Source organism: Leptosomus discolor, chromosome 2, assembly GCF_034619465.1.
Source record: "Leptosomus discolor isolate bLepDis1 chromosome 2, bLepDis1.hap2, whole genome shotgun sequence".
Taxonomy (NCBI): domain Eukaryota; kingdom Metazoa; phylum Chordata; class Aves; order Leptosomiformes; family Leptosomidae; genus Leptosomus; species Leptosomus discolor.
In genome coordinates this window covers 6,091,363-6,109,709 of record NC_141392.1, presented here as the reverse complement: position 1 = coordinate 6,109,709, position 18,347 = coordinate 6,091,363, and the positions used below count along the sequence as shown (strand labels likewise).

The following is an 18,347-nucleotide window of genomic DNA, read 5'->3' as shown; positions in this document are numbered from 1 at the left end:
CGGGCGCTTCCCTGCGCGGCGCGGCCGCGGCCGGGGGAAGGCGGCTCCCGCCGGGCCCAGCGCGGCGGCGGATGGCGGGGGGGCCGCGCCCGGCGGGGGCCGGCGGGGGCGCCCGCTGAGCGGCGGCGGCGGCGGCGGCGGCGGTGGCGGCGGCGATGCCGGGGGGCCCGGCGCGGCGGGGCGCGCCCGCGGGGCCATGAGGGCGGGCTCCGGCCATGGCCCATGGCAGCGCGGCGGTCATGCTGAAGTGCGTGGTGGTGGGGGACGGCGCCGTGGGCAAGACGTGCCTGCTGATGAGCTACGCCAACGACGCCTTCCCCGAGGAGTACGTGCCCACCGTCTTCGACCACTACGCAGGTGAGCGGGCGGGGGGGGGGGGGGGGCGACACTCGGCCGCCGGCGGTGGCAGCCGCCCGCCCTCCGTCCCTCGGCCTTACCCTGCCGGCGGTGGGCGCGGTGGGGGGGGGGGGGGGGGCGGGAGGTTCGTCCGGGGTTTGCCCCCCTTCACCCGCTGTGTTTCTCCCCCCTCGCAGTCAGCGTTACCGTCGGGGGCAAGCAGTACCTGCTGGGGCTGTACGACACCGCCGGGCAGGTGAGTGCCGAGCGCTGCCCGCCGCCGCCCCCCCCCCCCCCCCCCCCCCCCGGCCCCGGCCCCGCGGCGCTCCCGGCGCTGAAGTTATTTGCGGGGCTGCGGTCCGGGCTGAGGCGATTCGGAGGCGTGTTTGGGGGGGGGGGGGGGGGGGGGGGCGATTGACAAAACACCGGCTTTAAAAGCAAACCATCGATCCACCCCTGATTCCCCAGGGCGGGCAAAGACGGGCTTTATTTTTAGCGGAGCGTGGCCGGCTCCGGGGGAGCTGCGGCCGGGGCGCCGCGGCGGGAGGGGGGGGGGGGGGCCCGGCGGGCCCGGGCCAGGCTGTGCCAGCGCTTGCGGGGCAGCGCTCGGGGCTGGCATCCCCCCGCCCCCGGAGTGCCGACCCTCCCTTCAGGTGGGGGAGAGGTGCCTGGTTGAGCGCGGAGGGAACTTGCCGCCTCAGAGGCGGCAGGTCGGACAGGGAGCCAGGCTGCCGCAGCTTGCCTCGTCTGCGCTTTGCAGCTCTTCAACAGCTAAAAAAGAGTTGTCCGACTTAAAGGTGGAAAATGCCAAAACGTAAATCTCAGCGGCCGCCTTTCAGATAACCCGGGTTTCTTTTGCTGTCCTAGAAAATCCGAGTGATTCATTTGGTTAAGATTATCCCAGCCTGTCGTGGAAGTTGCTATGTCAGCATGTATCTTAAGTAACTTTAATGGTGGGTACAGTGTTTGGAGGGGTCACTGGTGTAGCGGCCACTAAAGGGCTCCATTATTCAAGTCACTTCTTGGTCGACTTAACTTGTACGGCACCAGCCGCAGGCCGGGCAGGGTCTCCTGGCTTAGAGTACCCCCAGCTCTCTGGAGATGCCTTGTCGGAAACAAAATTGGGAAAGGCCTGACCCCGGGAGGTGCCGGTGTCCCCCCAAGGAGGTGCGGAGCATATGTGGAAATGCCACATGGGTTTTTTTGTAAAGTTGTGTATTCCTTATATTAAAACTTCTTCTTGCAGCGTGAGCATGTGTTTTGGTCTCACATGACCTCAGACATGCTTCCTTGTTGTAAAGAGCAACTAGTAAGATAATCTCACTGGACTCACGTAGACTGAAGCCGTATTTTTTAACCATGTTATTGCTATACTTAATTGAACAACTGCTGCCTAAATTAGTGTACCTTCTTAGATCTGCATGCAGCCTTAGGTAAGGGAAGCAGCATATAACCGGTCTTTTATAGCTTCGTTAGGCCTGAAATCAGTAGTAAAACGGGTTCCAGGAGAATTGTAGGAAACAGCCCCGTTGCCAGAAAGCTGACACCTGAAGGGTGAGACTCTTCCCAAAAAGACTGACTTCATGATTGTCGTCTCACTGACGTAAACACAAACGAGGCAAATTTATGCCAACTAAGTGCATTTCTTATTGCTGTCACAGTCTGGTTTTCAGTAGTAATTGGTTCAAAACACAGCTTGTGAAATACTGCTTAAGTAAGCTACAAAATGAGGATCTAGTGCTCAGGCAAATAAAGCACTTGGTTAATATGCAACACTTTTTCTCTTTACAATGAGCGTTAGAAAATGTGAAAGTGACCCTAGCACTAACGTACGTATGCGTAGCTTATTTGTGGGTGCTGTCTCAAACTGCTTGTGCTGGCTCGTTGCTATTAATGGGAGCGTGTGTTGTTAGCTCTGTGTAACCTTAGCAAAAGTGGTTTTGTGGTATGCTGCTCTGCCTGAACGTCCCGAGTACAAAACCGAGTGGCCTCTGGCCCCCTCAAAAGCTAGGAGGGTGAAACTGGCCGGTTCGCAGCGAACAGCCAGCAAAAGTGTTCCTGTTACACTGAGAAAAACTTTTCAGTGTGGAATTGTATACCCGGGCATGTAAAAAGTTGAGGTAAGCTGGTTTTGTTTCAAATTCTGAGAAACTGAAATTGTCAGTTTGAATTAGAGAGCAGTTTCTCATGTACCCAGGACGAGATCTTGCTGGCCTAATTCGGAGAAGCCTCAGCTCATGTAGGCTGTTTTAATGAGGCTACCTTGACAAATATATCTGGTCTTGGCAAAACTCCCCTTTTAGGCAGACCTGCAGTGCTAATAAAATCATTACCGTTCTCCCCATCCCACTTCAGCATGTTTGGGGAACTGGTGGACATCTGGGGCAGCCCATGGGAGCCCCATCCCGACATTCAGCACAACTAAGGAGGGAGGGGGTCTGCTTGAAGATGCCAGTCCAGCAGTTTCATTCAGCTAAAAGCTGCTTCGTCAGAGAGCGTGCTGACAAGCCTGTCTTCCCAGAGCTATGCGGTAACAGAAAGCTTACTTTAAAGTTTAAATACACATAGCAAAGAGCAGGAGAGACATGAGTTGATGGTGCCTTCTCCGTGTTGAGAAAACAGCATGCTGCATCTGGTACGTGCCTGCTGCTTGCACAGACTTCTGTACAGCTTGGATTCTTTGCTGCTCAAAGTCGGGATTTCTGTGCCAGCGTACATCAGTGCTTTTCTTTGTAATTCTGTCGCCCCCAAGTAGTTTTACTATCAGGCCAGTATTTGAGAGTATCATTTTATCAAAACTTGGCAGTGGGTGATCGCTGGGGTATCTGTGCAGCTCACAAGCTTCAGCGTGTTTATACTCCCAGCTCTGGACGGAGTACATAGGTACAATCTACAGATCTCACTCTGGGGGAGAGAGGAGTGAGGGTGTAAATGGAGGTACAGACAGTGACCCACTCCAAATCCATGCAGGAAGCCCATAGCAGAGCAAAGATTAAAGACCTTTTGATTTCTAGCTGGTGCACAGCAGACTCACTGCCCTGAAATACTGACTTATCAGCCCGTGGATCTCTTTAACTTCCATGGTTATGTATTTAGCAACTTGTGACAGACTTCTCTTTGGCAGAGGACTTGCAAGCTTTTGAGTTCATGGCATCCAGTACTCATTTCTAGCTCGCTTCTTCACAACACACACAGTGTCACGTCTAGTAACTAATGACATAATGCCTCATATCTTTGCGAGTTTAAAGTAGATTGAGAATAAATCTATTAAAATCCTTTTTTTTTTTCCAGGTTATATATAGCAGGAAAAAATGCCACTAGCGGTTCACGAACTTCAGTTTATATGCAGACAGACTTTCCCCTCTTTGGGTGTGGGTGAGTTCAGGCAGGCTTTTCTGTGGCTGAAAATACTGAGGCCCTGGTTCAGCAGAAAATAACCAGTACAGCTGCTGGGCAGTGGAGGCTCTCGGAGACCGTTTGGGTTTGCAGCTGTGGAGGCCGGCTCCCGCGCCGGGGAGGCAGGTGTGGATTCAGTGCTGGTGGGGTCCCAGGGGACATTCCTCCAGCAATTCCTCCCAGAGGTGGAGCCAGCAGCTCCTTTTAGCCTTGCTGCTGCACACAGCCGTGCACTGAGACTGGGTGGGCTTGGAGTGGGTCCTGGTTTCCCCAGGGAGATGAGAACTGTGGAACCTACCTGCGTCGCTTTGAGCTGGGAGCATCAATGCGCTGCAGTTTAAACGTGAGGTGCTTGTGATACTGATGCTTGGATGCCTTTGGCTTTGCAGTAGCCTGTCTTGCTTGGGCAGACTGAGTGTCAGTACTGCTCTTCATTGAGCAGGGATATGTGGCAAAATCCGCCTGGGAAGAGAACCGTGGCTTCATCAGGGGTCTGTTAACTTCACTGTGTTGGAGGGCTTTTGAACTAGTGACAGGGGATTATCATTTTCATCTTCTATAATACCCAAAATAATACTGCCGACTCTGAGGATGTTAAAACGTTGGAGAAATGTCTGTAAGCACTAACGAAGAGGTCTGCTGCGTGTCCCCTTGCTGCGTCCCAAATGGTAAGTAGGAGGACACGCAGGAGTTACCTCTTTGGGATTTCAGTCCATATTGAAGGCTGCTGCTTCAAATGGCACTTGGGGCCCATCCTCCTCTCAGTCCCTTTTGCTGTGGGGTTTTCGTTCGTGGTGTCCCTCTCCTCCAGTATGTGCTGACCACAAACAGGTGGAAGCCTTGCTCTGCTCCTGTGTCTGTGCTGTGAAGGACAGTAAGGAACAGGCTGCCCAGAGAGGCTGTGGAGTCTCCTCCTCTGGAGACATTCAAAACCCCCCTGGACGCGTTCCTGTGTGACCTACTCCAGGTGGTCCTGCTCTGGCAGGGGGGTTGGACTGGATGATCTTTCGAGGTCCCTTCTAACCCCTAACGTTCTGTGATTCTGTGTGATTCTGTGACCCGGAGGGAGGGTGGGGTGTGTGGGTGTGTGTGTGGGTGTAGGAGCAGAGCCTGTGCTGCTCCTGCTGCCCCGGGAAGAGAGATGCTGAGGCATAGCATGGCTCTCTGGTGCTGCTTTGGCACCAAGCCCACATCTGGGCAGTGCAGAGCAGGGTACAGAAGGAGCAGAGCGAAACTTACTGCGGTGCAGTGCCTAGTAATAACATTTATATCCCTCAGCATCACTTACTGTTGTGAAACTAGCACGGCTTGGTTGGACAGAGCTGAGGTAAACTGTGTTCCTTGGCTTTCTACTTTTATTTTTCTGCCTTAAAGGCCACAATTACACGTAGGACAAGCTGTGGGTCTGATACAACAAAGCTCTTGGTGCCTTCTCAGCTGTCACCAAGACAGTAACCACAGAACATGCTAAGCACAAGAGCAGAACAAGCCGCTTCTTGATTCCTCTCAGCTCAGATACCGATGGCTACTCTGGCTGCAGCCGCAGCCATCTTCATTCAGATGCACTGAGTTTTTGTTGTAACGGAGGCCCTGATGTTAAAAGCAATTTGATATTAAAGCTGGTCGGGCTGCTGAAGTGCGTGAAGCTAACTCCAGTATTAGCAAGATCAGTGCCTGCGTTAAGGCCAGGTGTCAAAACAAATGGTTATACCTGTGAATGTGCCTGTGGGAAGGAGAGGGGTGGAGGTGTGGTTACTAAGATGGATGGTCACCAAACTTGCGGTGGCTGCTATAAATAAACCAAGAAATAGCAGTAATCTTTGTACCCCTTGCTGGTTGGTTGTCTCGGCTTTGGTGGGTAGGCCTGGTCTAGCAGGTACCACTCCAGGGTCCTCCTGAAAGGAGAGGCAGCTGCTGATCGTTTTGGCTGGTCCGTTGTGAAACAGGAATGTCCCTCCTCAGACCACGTCGCTCCACCACGCAGCCGTAGTGCCAGACACAGCCTGCAACGTGGAAGCAGGGTCTCGCACAACGCAGGGCCTCCCACCCTTCCCTGTAAACACCGAAACCTACGGCGTGATTTTGGCAGATCCAAAAATGAAACGTTAGCAATCGACATCCTGTCCCCTCTCTGTTCCCCCCTGCACCTCCCTCCTCCCACAGGCATCTTCCCTCGCTCCCTTTGCATCGTCCCAGCCGAGCTGGCAGCTGGCGCTGGGAAGCTGTGGGCTCATGAGCTCACTCCCGGCCGGCGTGCCGGCTATGAATAGCTCAGCCTCCGCTGAAGCTGCTCTGTGCTTCAGGGTGTTGCCAGCCACGGAGATTGAACAGCTCTGCAGCAACAACTGGATGTGTGCAGATAAAACAAAAAGGTGCCTAGATTGTCCCTTTTAAGTTTTTCCGTGCAAAAGAAGGAGGTGAAGTGCCTGAGCTCACAGTCGCTGTGTCGAGAGTTCTGTAGACAAGTGTTAAGCAAAGACAGGCTTTCCCTTTCAAGGGAAGGGGACTCGTACCTTCAGATTCGCTTTTAGAAATGGCTTTCCAACAATAATAATCCCAGCGCAAAGCTTACTTTCAGACGCCTCGTCGTGAGCTGTGACTCACACTTCGAAAGCGTCGTAGCTTTCCTAGAAAGATAGGTAAGTGTTATTATCGCCAGGTGGGGAGTCTCAGGAGGGGAGGTGCTGCTCCGAGTTCCCAAAAGCATCCACTAAATATATGTTGGAAACTCGTTACGTTTCGTTATCAGTGTCAGGAGCCCCACAGCACTTCTGAATAGTGGCACTGAGTTACGTTAAAATCAAATGTAAGGGATGTAATGTTCAAATTGTAATGTTCGAAAATGTAGATCCAGAACGTCTTTGCCAAATTAAGTTAATGGCAGAGCGAAGTAAAAAAATCCAAAGCAAACCAAGTTTGAGAGGTTCTCTGAAACTTCAATTTTTGGTATATTAAAAGCACATTTTTATGAAGACTACGACCTAGAGAGACTCTTGCTAAATATCGATTACGTGATCAAGTAAAAATCCCTTTTTCCTGGGTTAAGAGTCAGTAGATATCTTTTAGTTTGTGACAGACTTCTCTCTGGATTTTATCATTCATTATTTCTTTGAGGTACAATGACATCTTTCAGTGCTATCCAGATAAAAAGGCACCACTGAATACAAGCGATAATTACTGCTCTTCCAGCACAGTGTTTGTTATTGCCTGTGCTTTTACTTCCTGACTTCATTTTAAGATGGTGTGTGCACCTGCACTCGTTTGAGTGTCATATAATGTACAGCTGTACTGCAGGAGGCAAGAGTGATGGAATGGGACAACTGGGTAAGGTGGCATGAGCTGGCAGTTCTTCTGCTAGAGAATATACGAGACCCTGGGAATTTTTGGCAGGCCCATAGTCAGACTTCTTGATCGAAATCTGTTTCCTTTGCAAAGAGCTCTTTGTATTTTGGTAAATATGAAAAGTATAAAAAAAGGCGTATTTTTCATTTATAGCCTGATTCCTGATTCAGCCTCCAAACATCTTAAATTAAATATAATTTAGACTAGAGTACTGCCTTCGTAGCGCAGACCTGCGATGCAGAAGGACTTACAGTGTGTGTCAGGGCCTGATCCGAAGCTCTGGGTTGCTGATTTCAGGAAGCTTTGTTCCAGTTCCTTGATTGAGAACACATGGACAAAAGTGGACGTAAAACTTACTTCAGCAATACCAAGGTTTTGTCAGTCCAGGCATTCAAAATGAGTCAGCTGTTCCTATCCGCAGACACCACTACCTAAAAAACGTAGGAAATCAAAATGATTTGAGACTTTTTCTTTTGCCCTTTGCTGGATGTGGGTTTTCTTTAAGCCTTTGGGCTTCGTGTATTCAAGTTTTCTCTGTATCTGTGGGGTGCTAGAAATCTATCTTTCATTTGAAGGTGAAAAGGATGTGATTTTTCTTTATATAATCATGAGACTCCAGGAACCTGGGCTTTTAGAAATCACGTAAAGCACACTGATTCCAAACCCCGCAGTTATATTGTGAATTATAAAACCCACCATTACTAAAATGGATGCTTTGGGACAGAGCTTCGGGACTTTTTTTTTTAAACCTCCAAGTGAGCAGTTGCGTTTCTGACAAAACTGCCCCTCCTCTAATGAGAAAAAATGCAAAACGAGGGCAGAGAGGAGGGGAACAGCATCTTTTTACTGCTCTCTTCCGTGGTTTTATAGGCGGTCTATTCGTTGGAATTGGTGACTGGATGATTTGTGTTAAGAAAAACGTGTCTGAACGCAACGTGACACCTTCAGCAGCTCTGAAGAGGTTGTGCCCTTTGATGCGTTCGCGGCCCCCGTCCTCGCTCTGCTCTAATCCTGCTCTGTGCTGCGCCCGCGCTGGGGCACGAGTGCAATAATTCTTCGCCATGGCTGGCGCTCGCTGGTGTGTGGATATAAATGCAGGTGGCAGCATTATTCTCCAGAGCAAAGGAACATCGATCAGCATCCTAGGTGAGCAATTTATTGCTTCAGATGAATAAAACAGAGATTGAAAGTGCCTCAGGCAGCTTGCGCTCTAAACTAGATGTCACCGTGAATGCTAAAAGATCATCTGTAGGACTCCGTGCTGGTTCCTTGTTGGTCTGATTTCCAGTTGGGATGCGGTGGCAGAGGCAATAAGGGATGGCTGCCAGGCATGACCTGGGCTGCATCTACGGCCACAACCAACAGACAGCCCAGCCACGGGCAGCGAGGTGGCTTACGTGTTCCTCCCTTCAGAAAGAAAAGCCGTAAGCAGGTTTTCAACTCTGCTGCAGTGAAAACATCGAGTGTTTTACCGTGTTCTTCAGTGGAAGCCGTCAGCCCTGACAGATCGGGACTTGACATCAAACGAGGTGCAGAAGACTCTTAGGAACTCCCTTAATTCCAGAAACTCTTTCACCGTGATGCGTTTATTGAATGTGCAGGTGATGGCCCCGGTACTCCGGCACTTTTGTCTTCTGAGAAGTTGCATGATGGAAATGAATCTTGAGGAGTCAGTGTGAAGCCTTAGTCTTGTATCTTACAAAGCTGTTGCTCAACACTGGACTGAAGAATGTGCTTTTGGGGTATATTATTTGTAAAAAGTGAAAGGGAATGCGACACCTAACTGATCAGTCTTTCTTGTCTGGGCAGGATTTATATAGTTAGTGAATGAAGACATGTCTGATATGATATGGGTAACTATATTAAACCACCTCTATTCCATAGTCTGTTTTCCCTGTGAGAACAGATTTATTGATGGTCATATTCTTCTGTAAAAATAGTGACACAACCCATCTTTCTAAAGGCCAGGTTCCGCAGAGACCAGATCCCCTCTGCCAGGGTGAATTTTATTTTTTTTTCCTTTGATTGCCCATACCTGAAAGGATGGAAGATCCTGATTGTTCTTGGCTGCGGTCACCAAAGCTGGGGTGAATTCCTTGCCTGGAGAAAGTGGAAATCCTGCGTGGGAAGAGAGCTGTTCATAAGGCCACTGACAGTAAGAGAGGAACGGCACGGGAACGCACCGCAGCCTTGTGATTTCTCATGGGTAAGGAGTGAAAGGGCTTGTCCATGGCAGTCACTCTGCCACTTCTTAGGAGCTCCATAGTGGAGAAGCAACTGATACAACGTGTTTCAGTGAAACTGTGCCTGCTGATGCTGCTTGCAGTCAGTTGAATCCGTATTCTGTTGTTACAGGTGCTAAAATAGTAAGTCTTGTATCAGGGACTTCCACTTTTAGAAAACCACGAAGAAGCCAGCAAGTTGAAGTTCCTGTGGTGATGGAGAAGAAAGAGGGACTGTTGAGACAGTCTAGGAAAGTAGTTTAGCATCACCACATGGCAAGACATAGGATCCGGACAGTATTTAATCCCACATTAAGAGTGGGAACAATTTTGATCACGTAAAGGCAATTTTGTGCATAATTAAAGGAATATTCTGTCCTTCTTGTCACTAATGCTCTAAAGTCCACCTTACTAGGCTTCATCTTCCAGCTAGTTATTTCTCTCTATACAGAAAAGCTTTTCAGACGTGCAAGCAGCTGCACCGTCCTCAAATATGCCAGAAGGAAAGTTTTGTCAAAAGTGAAGTAAAATTGTAATTCACAAACCCTGGGCTTTTTCAATGTATAATTCATACCTCCTTTGAACAGTCCTCCTCACAGGAATTCAGAGATGGATTTAGATCAGCTTGCTTCATTTTTAGAATACAATGGAAGAGCACTTACCCTGCATTCTTGCAGCCTTTTCTATAAATTAAAAATAGATGCTGGGCCCAAATTGGCAGCTTTTTGCACTGCCTGGGAAACCTGCGCGAGCAAGCCACAACGGGACAATTCTGCTTTCTTGAGCCATGCAAGCTGTGTCCCCAGGAGCTCGTGAAGACAGAGGGTCTGCAGTGCTCTTTCCCCCCGCAGCCAGGGAATAATCACCGTGAATAATCACATTTGGTTTTGCCTGTTCGGAAGCTGGTGGCTACGGATGCAGGCGACTGGAAAATCAAAACGTGACAGGGCTTCGGCTGCAGAACTGGACGGGCAGAGGTTTTGTGGCAACGCTGCCTCAGCCCAAACCGCAGCTTGCCGAGTGGTCCTGCCTTAGTGGTGCCTTGTGAGCGGCAGTGCCAGGGAGCCAGCGCCCTGGGGACGCTGCAGCCTCCTTCCTCGCGCAGGGTGACATACCGTGTCACGCGGCCCAGGCTGAAAACACTCGGGGAGGTTTTTTTCGCCAGGGAAGCAATTTGCGCTTGGCATGGGGTAGTCCAGACCACTTCCCTCTCTTTCCTCCCCCACCCAAGCGTCTCGTAGACTCAGAAACCACAGGGTGATTCAGCAGGGTGGTGAAGTCTGTTTCCTGGTGTGCTTCTGGAGTAGGCAGGTGCTTTTGGAGGCTTTGCCTGGTGCTTATGGCAAAGCTGCAGATCAGCTGAGGATTTAATTCCAAGTAAACTTGAGGGAGATGGCAGGTTGTGTCCACTGGGGTAACTATGAGCTGTTACTAAGTCAGTGTTTTCTGAAAGATTACAGGGGCCTTCTGAAATTTGTTTTCAGGAAGGAAAACTATGAAAAATGCCATCTTGAAGGACAGCTTTGAAATGCACTTCAAAAACTAAAGCATGGCAATTCATAGTGAGAGATGAAATGGGTTGAAACTTGGATGTTTAGCTGGGATTCTGCTCTGCAGAAACCAGCTGGTTGCATGTGTGCCTCGCTGAGGCCCTCTGAGCAGCAGCAGTGATTACCCTTCACTGCATGAAGGTTGGATTCCTCTAACAGCTCTGCCTGGTGTCTATTTTTGACTTCCCCTCTAGAAACAGATGGTTGTGAGTGAGAACCTACTCTTACAGTTGCTGTTGTAAGCTGCGAAAGCAACAGATGGTTGCTAACACAGAGATCACAAACCTAGAGTCGTCGAGCTCCAGTTTTTCTTCCAGTGGTGCAAGCTTTATTTTGTTCCCTCCCATCCACTTTATACCTTCTCAGAATAGAAAAGAAATGGGCTTATCCTTTTGCTTATAAGAGTATGTCAGTAAGATATAGCTGGAGATGTACTGTTAAAATTTCATTCCTAAGCTGCAAAAAGCATAAAATCATTAACTACTTTAGTTCCATCATAGTACAAAGTGCCTAAGTGGATTAAACCATAAGCATGACGCACCTTGCTCGGGGCCCCTGCACAACGTTAATGACATACCAGAATTTGGTTTCTCCTGTTTGCCTGAAGACGCTAGCCCTCATATTTGCCAGGAAAACAAAAAATCAAACAAACAGACGTAGGTTAACATCGTCTTCACTGCCTGTAACAGCAGAGGTGCGAGAGCCACGAACTTCCCCAAAGGGCTTGGTCAAAGTGTGGAAAGGCAGTGACTGCAGAGGTGCCTTCTCCAATTGCCTTTCATCTCTCCAAACTGGATGGAGAGGCCCCAGTACCATTCCAGAGGAGAAAGAGCCCTGTGGTCGCCCATTACTGAGAGAGGGGTAAGGTCCTCTGTCCCCAGCACTTTAACTTGGGCCGGGAGGAGCATGATACCGTGAAACAGGGGAGCCCCAGGGGCTCTAGCACTACGGGATCTCATATGCCTGCACCTCTTACTAATAAATACAAGGAAATAATGCTTTTTGTGGGTCAGGAAGGTTGTCCAGAAATGACTTCACTTTGTCTTAGTTTATTTTTTTTTTTAAATATCCCAAGCTAGATACATCAAAGACTTTTGGAGTGCTGTGCAAAGACTAATGCATTATTAAGCTAGCAAACCCCTACGGCTGGGAAGATGCAAGTAGAGAGAGGATAATAATTTGCTCAGGGCTACATATTGTGTCAGTGGCAGAGTTAGGAGTACAGTTTGTGTGTTTTTAAGTGTATCTCTCAGCTGATGTCCACGGAATTGGGCAAAAGTATTGGTTCAACATCAAATTAATGTACTGAATGCACTGCATTCTGCTTTTAGTCTGAGCAAACCCTTGAAATGTAATGCTGCGGAGTTGCAATAACGTTCTTCAGTCCATACAAAAAGTTCCTCAAGACCTCTTTTAAGTAGATAAATGTCAGGAAAAGACAGCCAAATTTTGGATGTGTTAAAACAAAAATCCATTTGAACATCCAAAATATAGTGAAAATCAGTGATTCAGTATTCAAGTACAAGGCAGCAGAAAATCTCAGAGAGGCAGATTATTGGGTGCTGTAACATGGGAAAAAAGAGATCTAAAGGAGAGATTTTAAGGAGCTGAGATAAAGGCAATGCTAGAATTACCTGCAGAATACCAAAACTAGGGCGAAATAAAAATTTAAAAGTATGAATTTCCATTCTTCCCTGTTAAAAACGAAACAAAAAACCCAAGCAGTTCTTCCCAGTTTGTGGCTGAGAAGCCAAGTTAAGTCACGAGTTGCTCCATCTCATCTCCTTTCCCATGTCTCTTGTGTATTGGCAGCTGTCCTGGCTTACCACAGAGATGGACAGTCCTGCTGCAATGTTGTATCTTTTATAGGGATCATAGCTCGTTATAACGTTAAGTAAGCCAACAAACTTGCGTCCAGTTCGTTTAAAGTTATTACAACTCTCATATTTTCAGCATGTTTTTCTATCTGTATTCATCTGCTTCACCAAACACTGAACAATTTTGTTTTAAAGTCCACAGTATGCTGGAGAATGAGCCATTTCACCATTACAGCCTGGACTTTTTGAGGCTTGTGCTGCATATTTTGATCCTTAGTGGCTTTCTTGCCCATCTTATTCACGCTCTTAAAACAGTCCAGTTAAAATTTTTTAAATAGTTTTAATGCCTAAATATACACGCCGTGCCTCTCCCAATTAGATTGAAGTCTAATTGCTATACAGCGTGGTGTGTACATGCACTCAAATTGGAATTTATGTTGACTGGCAAGTATAATTAGATTTTGCCATTGCATTTAATTTTAGAATAAGCCACATTTATTTCCCTTATAGTAGATTCAGGGAATAAATGACAGTGGAAGCAATCAGATTTTTCCAGGCTTCTCTAATATTCAGTCTAAATTAATTTGGTATTTCAGATTCTTCTCCCAAGTACAGCAGTTATTTAGGCCCAATACATCAGAGCAAGTTTCCAGGTTTGATTGCTATTTCTGAGGGGCTGTTGGGGAGCAGAAGGAGTCTTTAAGCACAGATGGCCAACTAGATGCTGGTAACATTTAAGCCGGGATCTCTCTTAGGAGGACCTGGGACCAGTCTTGTGGTGGGAGGCTTTATTAGAATTCCCTGTCGTTCCCAGTATCAGTATGACCTAAGTTTCATGGCACAGTTTAAAGGAAAGCCTGACCACTACTTGGTTCAAGGAACAGGACTGGTGGGTCTAGCCAAATTCTCTGATAATTTAAGCCTAAATGCAGTGAAGTCACTCTAAGTGAATACCACGGACAGCTTTGGCTGTGGTACATGATGTATCTAATCACATCTTGCCTTCCGTTTAACTTCTTAATTACACAGGACGGCCCCCCAGCTTGCCCCCCGCGGATAGGACAGGGTATAAATCAAAAGGCCTATAAATGGGGGCAGGGGCAGGAAAGGAGTTCAGCAACGCACACACCTTCGGAAGCGGTAACGTTGCTCACTCCCAGATGGCTGCTGCTGAACGTCATGGGAAGTGAGGTGCCGTTCCAAGATGTGGCTAGACGTACAAGGATTTGTATCCCGTGGGATTTAAAAGGATAAACTAAACGTGAAAGTTTCGAAGTAAACCGTGCAAATGTAACTCGGCTTTGAGATCAGAAAATGATTAGTATTTGCTGTGAATTAAAGGGTCGTCTGTAATTCGAAATGGGTTAGCTAAAGAGGTATTTTAATGTCAGTGGACTGACAGTAATTTCTGGTGACAGTGAAACGTTTTCTCCATTCCAGCATTTAATGCGGACAGTATTTCCTAGGTATTGTAACCCAGACGTGAGATTTTTTAGAAAACGTTGAGTGTAGTGAAGGCAGCTCTTTGGTGGTAGGAACAAATTATGACTTTAAACTAGATTCCTTTTTTTTTAAAGGGAAAACCTATTCAGTAATATCCCACATATGATTTAGTAGAGCTGAATTTGAGAGCAACTGATAGATCCACCTGCATGTTCTTGCCCGCAGATTTTGTACTCCAGGGACCAGTGTAATTTGCAGTTGGGAAGCTTCTTTTAGTATTTTGATCTCCACCCCAGAAAGAGAGAGTGGCAACCTGAGCGGGATCTAACTGTTCAGTAGTAGAAGTGAAACACGAAATACATGCTTAAAAAAAAGAATTGAATGTTGAGTACTTAAAAGTTGTGAAGTTCTTAAAAGTTATTTCTGCTTTCTGTGATTGAATGTCCACAGATGTGGAAAATACATGGATACTGTTTTTTTTTTTTCCTTCTGAATCAGGATAGGAGCCTGCCAGCAGCAGGGAAACGACCGATCTTCAAAAAGGCCTGTCAAGTGTTGTCGTTTCCCAGTAGTGTCAGTTACTGAGGTTGTGAAATTGGGAGCCCATGTTTACAGCTAAGCACGCTCTGGCTTGTTGACAGAACTGTAGAGCCCACAAGACTGGCAGGAGCGTGGATCATCCCAACGGCACACGGGAACTCTGATTACGAACAGGAATATTGTGTAAACAGAGACTGAAGAGTTCTGGCCAATGGTCACCTCCTTGCTGGTGCAGAATCACCTCCAGTGCTTGTCTTTTCTCCATTTCATGATGAGGATAACGGCCCTTTTCCCATAGCTGTCGACTTCCAAATGAAAAGATGGGTCGAGCAGAAACTGTTCTGAGGAAGGTTTCAGGTTTTTTCTGATATTCTAGTGACGCCATCTTTAAAACTTAACCATTAATCAATGAAGGGCTTTTTTGAGGGTGCAGCTATAGGTGAATAATCTGGTAATGTGACTGTTGCCAAGGAAATGAAAATATAATTTTCTGGCTCATTTCAAACATGGCATTGAATTACATTTCTGTCTGTACAATTAATGAACAAATCGTTCCAATATTTGTGAGATTTAATTAAGATGGGGAGCTTACACGGGGAAGAGGGAAGCTGCTGCAGCAGCCATAATAAACTGGTGTTTATTGTGGAAGAGAAGGCATAAACCCAACACTCTCCACTGTTTCTGCAGTGCCTGGACTGAGTCTTAGTTGTCTGTGTTAAAAAAAAACAACAAGAAGCAGCTTAAGGTAGGAATGGTAAGGCACGGATGCACTGCCATAGACCAAAGGAAGCCTTGCAGAGAGAAGCTAGGGCATGTTCCCTTCTGCTCTTAGCTAAAAAGTATGGCAAAAATCCACTTTCTCTCTTGCTAGAGAGAACTCTTGTTTGACAACAGGAAACAATGGTCCTACGTACCTCTGTTGCCACAGTATTGTGTGCCCTGGCAGTAGGACTGGTGGCTTTAAACGGTACGGCTCGAAATGACCCATATAGTAATAATCGTTTCACACGAACTTCCCCCCAAAGGGGGCATTAATCTTCCCTTCATAGTGTTCTTGATCCTTAATTTCTGTTCCTTCCTGCGCTTTGCTGGGCTTGCTTACAGAAAGCAGAGTCTGGGCAAAAGAGGTCCCTTCTGCTCCTTACTTGGACTGCCCTGATCACTAGCAACAGAACAGTAAGGTTTCTAAGAGACAAAAAGAAAATTCTCAGGAGGGCCTTAAACATCACCTCTACATGTGATCCAAAAGAGAACATTTAAGTGCGTTAAACAGCCTTAATCTAGCCTAGCTTTGTATAACCTGGATGGCTCTATAGCACTCACATCTGCTGATGTCCCTTTGGTCAAACAAACGCTATCCTCTGATCTGGTTTGAAGTATGTTTGAACTGTCAGCCTTCGATTGTATTTAAGTGGGAACTTTTTAAAGGGTAGTCTGTTGTATATTCTTGTACAGAAGTAAGTTTCTATCAGTATTAACTCACTTTTCAAAATACTCATTCACATACCGTTACCTTCCTATGCAGATTTTGCTCCAACAGCCACACTAACCTGGAATAGTTGTAAACATTCAGAAAGCTTGCCTCAACAAAATTCCTGAAATATGAATACAGTTTCTGAATATCGCTGTAAAAATTAACAAAATAGAAGCAACAATTTAATATTGCAGATAACAGAATTTTTCTTTCTCAGGAAGACTATGATCGTCTGAGACCTTTATCTTACCCTATGACCGATGTCTTCCTTATCTGCTTCTCAGTGGTAAACCCTGCTTCATTTCAAAATGTGAAGGAAGAGTGGGTACCGGAGTTGAAGGAATATGCACCTAATGTTCCCTTTTTACTAGTAGGAACACAGGTATATCTGGGTCTGTTCTACTTTATTTGAGCAATTCAGATCGTTGTATGGTGCCTTTTCTTTGGGCTGGAAGTTCAGGCCTGACAGGACCTGAGCAGCACCTTCTTCTGCCTTTGGAGGAACGACCTTAACAAGTGGCAGACAAACCTAGATCTTTGGTGTTCTCTAATGAGCCACCTCCGTTTTGTTAAAATAAATGCATTGGAAACAGGGTGGCAAGATTGGCTGCATCTCTCCATGGGGCTTTATATAAAGTCATGGGACTTAGGGAATAAAATTGTCTGTTCATATACATGTTACTGGAATTACTTGGGTCTACAATTCTGGTCATCTCCAATATTTAGTGAAGCAAAGGAGCAAGGGGAGAAGAGAGACAATTTCCTCTTGCTTCTTGTGGGCAGTGGACTGGGCTTCAATTACAAAGTGACCCACACGTTGGTATTATGTTTGGGTTAATCTTTCTGCCACTGCTGGATATACATTCTGATACTCCCAACGTGATCGCATCTAATTGAAGAGCTGAATTACAGAATAAATGTGTGTTCCTTCTGGATTAAAGGTAGTAGTTTACAGCTTAAAAATTTCCAGGGCTTTTGGATCAGGAAGGGTCCACGATCTGAATCATGACATGACTCCATTTTTATACGCTTAATACTCCATTAAAGAAATAATTCTGCTTTAAAAAGAGGGTATGCTGTAGCCTGCTGACTTTTGTTTAGAAAAAGTATTCCAACATGACTGCAATCTTTCTTGCTAGATTGATCTTCGTGATGACCCCAAAACTCTGGCAAGACTGAATGATATGAAAGAAAAGCCTGTATCAGTGGAGCAAGGACAGAAGTTAGCGAAAGAGGTAAACTGGATTCTCCTAAATGAAACCAAGAAGCAAAAAACCCTATTTCCAACTGACTTTTTCCTCCTTTACCACTTTGCCCATTTCTTTTACCAGTCAACGTATGATACCTTGACTGGTTACCAGTTAACAATATTTACTTACATTGCCGAATACAGCTAACGAGCAGACCAGTGTAATAGCACTTCCCTGTTAGTTCTGACTTTCTGTGCAGACACTTGTAAAAACGACATAAGCATTAGTCAGAGAGAATTAAAATCACAGAGCGGTCGAGGTTGGAAGGAACCTCTCCTCCTACAAAATGTTGGAAGCATCTTCAAGAAATCACTTGAGAATACTATACTACCGTTTTAACACAGTGCATGGATAATGCTTACTAGGGCTGGATAGTGCTTACCAGGACACTTAGTTAGAGAGTCTTATTTTTAAAACATAAATTGGTCATGTAATTCGGTAATTCTTCTTTGCTGTTTAATTACCAAAAATACCTTAGGACCCCACTGTCAATCCAAAGAGCTTATTTAATATGCCTCCTTTATAAACCAAACCAACTTAAATACATTCCAGATCTTGGGCCAAAAGACAAATCTTCTTTTCTAGATCACAGCCAAACGTTGTGATGTCACCATAGAAAAGAAAAACGCAGAAGTGCACAGATAGAACCGAACAGCTGAAATATGTTGCTATTGAACTCACTTATTTTCTTGACAGATAGGAGCCTACTGCTATGTGGAGTGTTCAGCTTTAACACAGAAAGGACTGAAGACCGTTTTTGATGAAGCTATTATAGCCATTCTAACTCCAAAGAAACACACAGTGAAGAAGAGAATAGGCTCAAGATGCATAAACTGCTGTTTGATCACGTGAGATACATTTGACAATGGCCAGGCTTACTGTGAAATTCTACTGAATTTAAATACAATGCATTAAGTACACAGCAAACTTGTTACAGGTTTGGAAGCTAAAACTACGATTCTGCCTTCTACAACCAG

At 46.5% G+C, this 18,347-nt stretch overlaps 1 protein-coding gene across 1 annotated transcript; it reads left to right on the top strand.

Moving 5' to 3' along the window:
* The first annotated feature begins 206 nt into the window (after positions 1–206).
* Positions 207–18,222, top strand: RHOQ (ras homolog family member Q). Its single transcript, XM_086461854.1, has 5 exons — positions 207–357; positions 534–592; positions 16,338–16,502; positions 17,260–17,355; positions 18,067–18,222. Exons 1-5 carry the CDS (start codon positions 216–218, stop codon positions 18,220–18,222), a joined length of 618 nt encoding a protein of 205 aa, XP_086317980.1. The 5' UTR covers positions 207–215.
* The last annotated feature ends 125 nt before the right edge of the window (positions 18,223–18,347 follow it).